This window comes from Pelobates fuscus, chromosome 2, assembly GCF_036172605.1.
Source record: "Pelobates fuscus isolate aPelFus1 chromosome 2, aPelFus1.pri, whole genome shotgun sequence".
NCBI classification, from domain to species: Eukaryota; Metazoa; Chordata; class Amphibia; order Anura; family Pelobatidae; genus Pelobates; species Pelobates fuscus.
The window spans coordinates 365111237-365118420 of record NC_086318.1 but is presented as its reverse complement, the minus strand read 5'-3'; the positions used below and the strand labels follow the sequence as shown (position 1 = coordinate 365118420).

Genomic DNA, 7184 nt, shown 5'->3' with positions numbered 1-7184 from the left:
ATGCCTCACTTGCCTGATCTGCAGGCTGTCTCTGGCTGCATGTGCTGCTCCTCTGTGGATTCAGTCAGGAGAGAGAAGCAGGGATAAGATGTTGCTTCCTATCCCTGTCTCTCTCCATACACAAGGCGCCGGCATTGCACTTTATTTCCAATCACATTAAAAATTAGCAGAAGGGGGGCGGGGCCGGACCGCCATGCTAACCGGTCGCATGCAGGAGAGGCTCCAGAGGAATCTGGCCTCTTAAGCAACTAAAAGCAGACTTGGCACAAAAGAAACAGAGCCCACGAACTACCCAAGGCTGTGGGAGAGGCAGCAGACCCCGAGATCGGGAGTTTTGAACCCCCAAGGGGGAACGCGAAGCTTCGAGGGCTGCGGCCTACCTGGGAGGGAGGCGAGGTGGACGGCCGCTGCCAGGTCTCCCTACCCGGCTACCACATCCGGACTGCATACGTCGCTAGCCGGTCCCGTTTCCCCCCCTTTGGACCGGGGGGGTCATCCCGGTCTCCACTGATGAGGGCTCGGGCTAGTACAGTAAGGCAACTGAGACCCACAGAACATCCGAGGCCTACCGCGCAAAATGGCGGCGGTTTCCGGCACAGCGCCATCTATCCCCGCACCACAGAGCAAGCAGCAGTTACGCCGTCCGTTCTGACGGAAAGCCCTAAAGCAGGGTATCCGATAGAAACGCCGACCCCCTCGGTCTGGGAGAGAGAGAGACCCTCTACCCGACAGGCAGGCAGGATGCGAGAGGAGCCTACCTACGGCAGAATCATGCCAAGAGGACGTCCCCAAGCAACTAAGTGCTGGACAAGTGTGTGTTTTTTCCGGGACAACAAGCCTGGCACTGCAGACCTACCGAGCACAGCAGAGTGTAAGCGACACCTGGAATGACTTGAGGGTCCCCACAACACTGAGAGCGCGCAGACCTGCTGTGTTAACAGATAAGTGTCTATGGGGATCGAGTAAGACCTACAGGCATAGAAACACACACAGCCCACAGAACATGGACTATAGAAGGGACAACAGCTCCACATGCATTGCTCCCCGCCTAAGACCCAATGCACTCTAAAGTACACCATGGCTATGCTCTCCCGCCTCACGCAGAATCGTGTAATACAACTTGGGCTTGCCCACCTCCAGTGGTTACCTGCATGCTTTTATGTTAACTATCTTGCTACATGTATAATGTTGAATGTTTGTAAATGTCGCCTTGCCTTGCACGCAGTCATGTATGTTTGTTTCGGCTAGATTAAGCGAGTACAAAACAGAAACAACCAAAAAAAAAAGCATTGATTGAAGTTGAAACGCAATAAGCCAGCTGAAACGTCATAAGCTAGTTGAAACGTCATAAGCTAGTTGAAACGTCATAAGCTAGTTGCAACGTCATAAGCTAGTTGAAACGTCATAAGCTAGTTGAAACGTCATAAGCTAGTTGAAACGTCATAAGTCAGTTGAAACGTGATACGCCAGCTGAAACGTAATAAGTCAGTTGAAACGTAATAAGTCAGTTGAAACGTAATATGTCAGTTGAAACTTAATATGTCAGTTAGATCTCACTTGAGACTCGCATTATACAAAAAACTGTGCTATCTACTCAAATGCTTCTAATTGTCACGCTATGTCAAGTCCACTGTTTGTCATTACCGTTGGGGCATTGACGAAACGACTGTAATTCACATGCACGAAAAAATAAAGAATTTAAAAAAAAAAAAAATTAGCAGAAGAAGCTGAAAAATCCAGGGGGGGAGAGGCAAATGCCCCCCCTCGAACGCCCACAAATGAGGAGATGATTAGCTGTGGTCCGTATGTACCACCATATAGGTGGCTTGCCCCCTCTTGCCCCCTCATTAAAAGGTAAGAAAACATACCTTATTTCCAGTCTGACGATGCTGGCCCTGCCTCTGATCTGCCTCCTTGGCTGACATCATCAGAACTGATGATTTTAGCCAATCCAATGTTTTCCTATAGAAAAAGCATTAGATTGACTGAGACCGTCAAAGTGGCATGGCGGGGGTGGGGCCAAACACCGCTCTATCCAATGAGCATCTCCTCACAGAGATACACTGAATCAATGGGAAAGTTCAGCATCTCCATGCAGATCGTTGAGATGCTGAACGGCAGCACTGCCCTAGCAAGAACCTCTAGTAGCCATTTGAGGAGTGGCCACTGGAGGTGTCCCTAGGTTTTAATGTAAACACTGCATTTTCTCTGAAAAGACAGTGTTTACAGCAAAAAAACTGTATGGACTTACTATACTTACCAGAACAACTACATTAAGCTGTAGTTGTTATGGTGACTTTAGTGTCCCTTTAAATGTGTTGAGCATTTCATTTTGGTTTAGAATCATGTAAGATCAGATTGCTGTACAGGTGCTGTACATTCTGCCACAGAAAACAGGGATTTATTGAAACACTTACACATTTATGGAACTCAGGAGTTTAGAGTTGTTGAAAACCAGCTACTTTCTTTAAGTTAATTCTCATGTATTTTTCATTATAAAAAAAAAAAGAAAAAGGCAATGAAACCTCAAGCAAACAATACCTGTCAATATTTGCTTTTACTTTAATGATATACAAATATGTAGTTTGTAATAAAGGTAGATAAGAGTTCAATTCTGCAAGTGTTGAACTTTTGATAACATTTCTAGTCTTCGTAAGGAAAATTATCTTTTCTATTGTGTGTCGTCTTGGTGTAAATCTTCATGTTCCGGGAACCAGGAGCTTACTTTCTAATCTTTGACTAAGTGGTATGATATTCAACATTAACATTATAACATTTTGGCAAAAGAAACATAATTTAGAAACAGCCAATTGTTTATTTTATCCTGTTAAATATTAAATATGTTTTGTGCGTCTGAAAGTTGTTTAATTAGTTTATCTAATCAATTATCAAATATTAACTGTTGATTCAACAGTCGTGTTCTATGTATTGTGTATAAAAACCGGACAATAATTGAATCTGTCCCGCTTTCCTTTGCTCCATTCTGATACCATAACTAGAACCATGGCTACAAGATTGTCTATTGGTCTCATTGTGCTGTCTCTTTTCTCTGTTATTTCATGTTCAGATGTCCCCATGCCTGGCGGTACAATTAATATCAGTCCTGACCGACCTGATGTTCTGAAAGCCGCCAACTTTGCCATCAATGAGTTCAACAAAAAATCAAAGGATGACTACCTCTGCAAACTTATAAAGGTTATATCGGCTCAATCCCAGGTAAGAAAATATATCGGCATTAATATGTCCACATTAACCCCTTAAGGACCAAACGTCTGGAATAAAAAGGAATCATGACATGTCACACGTCATGTGTCCTTAAGGGGTTAATCTAGTTCTTGATGGACTTGTTTGGTTAACCACGGTATTAACGTGACATAGCATTGCAATTTCTGCTGAGAAACACGGTTTCAGCTGAAACATGAGATTTGATGTAAACTAATATTGAAAATGAAACTGACTCAGTCTCTGAAAGTAATTTCTTTATGGATATATACTGTTTTTACATTGTACTCTTGCATTCTGTTATTACTGCAGGCCTGTGAGCCTAAACTTTATCTTATTCACACTTTAATAAAAACTGATTATTAAAAAAAAAAAGAAAGAAAAGAAAATATATGGGATCATTCAATGAAACGGGAATGGGAATCATATACTACACTGTAAAATTACAATTTTAAAAGCTAAAATGTATGTTGGAAATTCCTCCAGAATGTATTTTTGTGTGTTGCTCAGCACCCTTTTCCACGCATGTGTATAGTTTAATCCTGTTTGTGTTTCTATCCTAATCCCCTCTCATTCCTATGCATGTCTCTTAACCTCGTGTCGCTTATTCCGCCTCATGTGCATCTTACCCCCCTTTGTATATATTAACCCCTTTTGTGTATTGTATCCCCCTTTTACATCTCTATTTTTTGGTCTTTTATCCTCTGTGTCCTCATCTCTACTATTGCCTTTTTTGTGTCTTGTCCCCTCTTGTCCTTTAACTCCCCCTTGTGTCTTTTAACCCCCCTCTTTTCCCCTTTTGTATTGTGGCCTCACGGACTGTTATAGAAGAACTCCTGTATCCTCTACCTTGCGTACTGGGACTGGAAGGGGTGGTGAAAGAATGCTCCCACGCTGAGAGAAGCTTTCTCAAACTTTCACCTATCCCTAATAGATAACAAATGTATGTGTGAGAGGTCTAAAAAATAAATATAGAAAACTGTGCTGATCCTCTACTTTTAAGCTCCTTGTCAATCATTGTTATAAAAATAAACAGTCTTTGCACATGGCAGTCAGCACAGAGAGAGCATAGTATCATGGCTTGCTTCTATTTTTTTGCTTCTAAGCTTGCTTCTATTTTTTATAACAATTTATTTTGTTTGTCAGCGTTTTTCCATGTGTGGCTTAATTTGCTCCCTAACCTCATTTTTCTCGGTAATGGATTTATTAATCTGTTCTGCCACTTTCTTTGCCAGAAAAGTGTTGGTTTACTTCTCTTTTTCTGAGTTATCTCTCAACTTTGTTTAATCAAAAATGAAGATATCTGGGAGTATATCCCCTTAAGGACCAAACTTCTGGAATAAAAGGGAATCATGACATGTCAGACATGTCATGTGTCCTTAAGGGCATATATAGTGTATGTGATGCTTCTGCTGTATTCAGATGTCTTTTCAAATATAAATAATTAAAGGGACACTATAGTCACCTGAACAACTTTAGCTAAATGAAGCCGTTTTAGTGTATAGAACATGCCCCTGCAGCCTCACTGCTCAATCCTCTGCCATTTAGGAGTTAAATCCCTTTGTTTATGAACCCTAGTCACACCTCCCTGCATGTGACTTGCACAGCCTTCCATAAACACTTCCTGTAAAGAGAGCCCTATTTAGGCTTTCTTTATTGCAAGTTCTGTTTAATTAAGACTTTCTTATCCCCTGCTATGTTAATAGCTTGCTAGACCCTGCAAGAGCCTCCTGTATGTGATTAAAGTTCAATTTAGAGATTGAGATACAATTATTTAAGGTAAATTACATCTGTTTGAAAGTGAAACCATTTTTTTTCATGCAGGCTCTGTCAATCATAGCCAGGGGAGGTGTGGTTAGGGCTGCATAAACAGAAACAAAGTGATTTAACTCCTAAATGGCAGTGAATTGAGCAGTGAAATTGCAGGGGAATGATCTATACACTAAAACTGCTTTATTTAGCTAAAGTAATTTAGGTGACTATAGTGTTCCTTTAAAAAAATAAAATAAAATAGGAAAATAGATGTTTGGTTTTTTGTTGTTGTTGTCTGTTCAGTCTGTCTGTTCAGTTATATAGGCCTAAATTGAGCAAATTCAGCACTAAAATCCCTCAAATCACTGTTTAAAGAATAGCCCCTGTTTAATTGCTGCAGTTGGTTAGAAAATTTTTTAACACTGTTCTCAGCATTTCATGACATTTTTCCTTTTTATTATTTTGCTTTAGGTTGTTGAAGGAATAAATTATTTCCTGGAAGTGCAAATTGGAAGAACACAATGCAAAAATGACGCCAACAGCGATGTACAATCCTGCAACCTGTTTCAGGACTCAAAATTGTCTCAGGTGATTAGAATATCATTAAATATTGTGCAAAATGGACGTAAGCAATTTAACCCCTTAAGGACCAAACTTCTGGAATAAAAGGGAATCATGACATGTCACACATGTCATGTGTCCTTAAGGGGTTAAGAAAATAATGTTAACTAATATTTAGGAGGGAACTTGATGTATAATTTTTTGCTTTAAAAGTTTCCTATGATTTGTGCTATTTTTTGGAATACATATTAAAAAAAATATTTATATAAAATATATATATATATTTTATATTCATTCTTGTCCTGACACAGCCCAACTGCATGATATAAATTGATTTAAAGCCAAAGGCGCCATGAGAGTGTTCGAGGGCAAGTCATAGTTTACATGACATCTGACTCGATTTTCAAAGCAGATCCCAAAGCATACCTGAGCATGCTTCGTAGCCCCATGGAACACTGCATTTCATACTACTGCAGTAATCTAATTCGATCAGGGGTGCCTACAATGTTGTAAAACAGCAACTCCAATGATGCTTTGTCATTAAAACGCATTCTAAAGGAACACGAGTATCATGGGAGTTGTAGTTTTACAACATCTGGGGATCTACTTTTTAGGCACCCCTTAATTAGATCTATTATTTGTTAATCCAACATTATTATAGAATAACGTTATTATTCACATTTTATTACTATGAAGGCTGTTTCAAATGTGTACCAGTATTTTGTTTGTTTTTGTTTTATTTTAATATATAACATTATAGTATTTGCATCCTTTTTTTTTATAAATGTGTTTTCAATGACTTCCAAAAGATAACATATTTTTTTTATTATTATTATTATTTTTTTATTTTGCAGGTATCTGTTTGCAGATTCCAAGTCTGGGACATCCCATGGTTAAACAAGGAAACACTTACCAGTTACTCCTGTACAGCACAGTGAGCATTTTTTTTTTAACAGAAACACCAACTGATCTTGCAGATCAGAAGCAATTTCTATTGAATAAATTTTAACAAGCAAAATTCTGAGTGTCTTATTTAAATGATCTATTTAGAGTATTCAAGTAAATGTTGTAGCTATATTTTAAAATACAAAAGTAGTGTATGGCTTATATGTATGCTAGAAACACAAGCTATAAATCAAAAGGTGGTTTATAATAATTTCTTGTGTTTAAATGGACATTTCAACACTCCTATCGGATTAGGATGAGATAGGTGGGGCATTGAGGGGGTCAAGCATACCAGGCTGACTGACTGCATCTCTTGCCAGCCCCCAACTAGGGTCAGTGAAATGATTTTTGGCTACACAGGCAAAGATGCATGTCTCCCCCAAACTCCCCCTCCCCCTCAAAAAAATGTTACACAGTCACAAAGATACACAGACAGCAGTCATAAAATGCACTCAAGGGGGTATATCTAAAAACAGCATTCAAAAGCTTCATATCTTTTGTCTGCCACCTTTGTAAGTCTCTTGTCTGCAGCCTTCGTAAGTCTTCGCCTAGACTTTATGTGGCTGTCCAATCACAGACTTTCAAATACAGCTCAATGAGATGCAAGTCAGGTGTTCTGAGCAAATGCCTCTTGAGTTTAGCTCCACTGAGCTAACCAAACCAGGAAGTAACAGTACATGTTGTGTTATTGACATCCAGGCAGG

At 39.7% G+C, this 7184-nt stretch overlaps 1 protein-coding gene across 1 annotated transcript; it reads left to right on the top strand.

The window, feature by feature from the left end:
* Positions 1-3003: 3003 nt before the first annotated feature.
* LOC134586346 (cystatin-like) lies at positions 3004-6473 on the top strand. Its single transcript, XM_063441817.1, has 3 exons — positions 3004-3216; positions 5446-5562; positions 6390-6473. Exons 1-3 carry the CDS (start codon positions 3004-3006, stop codon positions 6471-6473), a joined length of 414 nt encoding a protein of 137 aa, XP_063297887.1.
* The last annotated feature ends 711 nt before the right edge of the window (positions 6474-7184 follow it).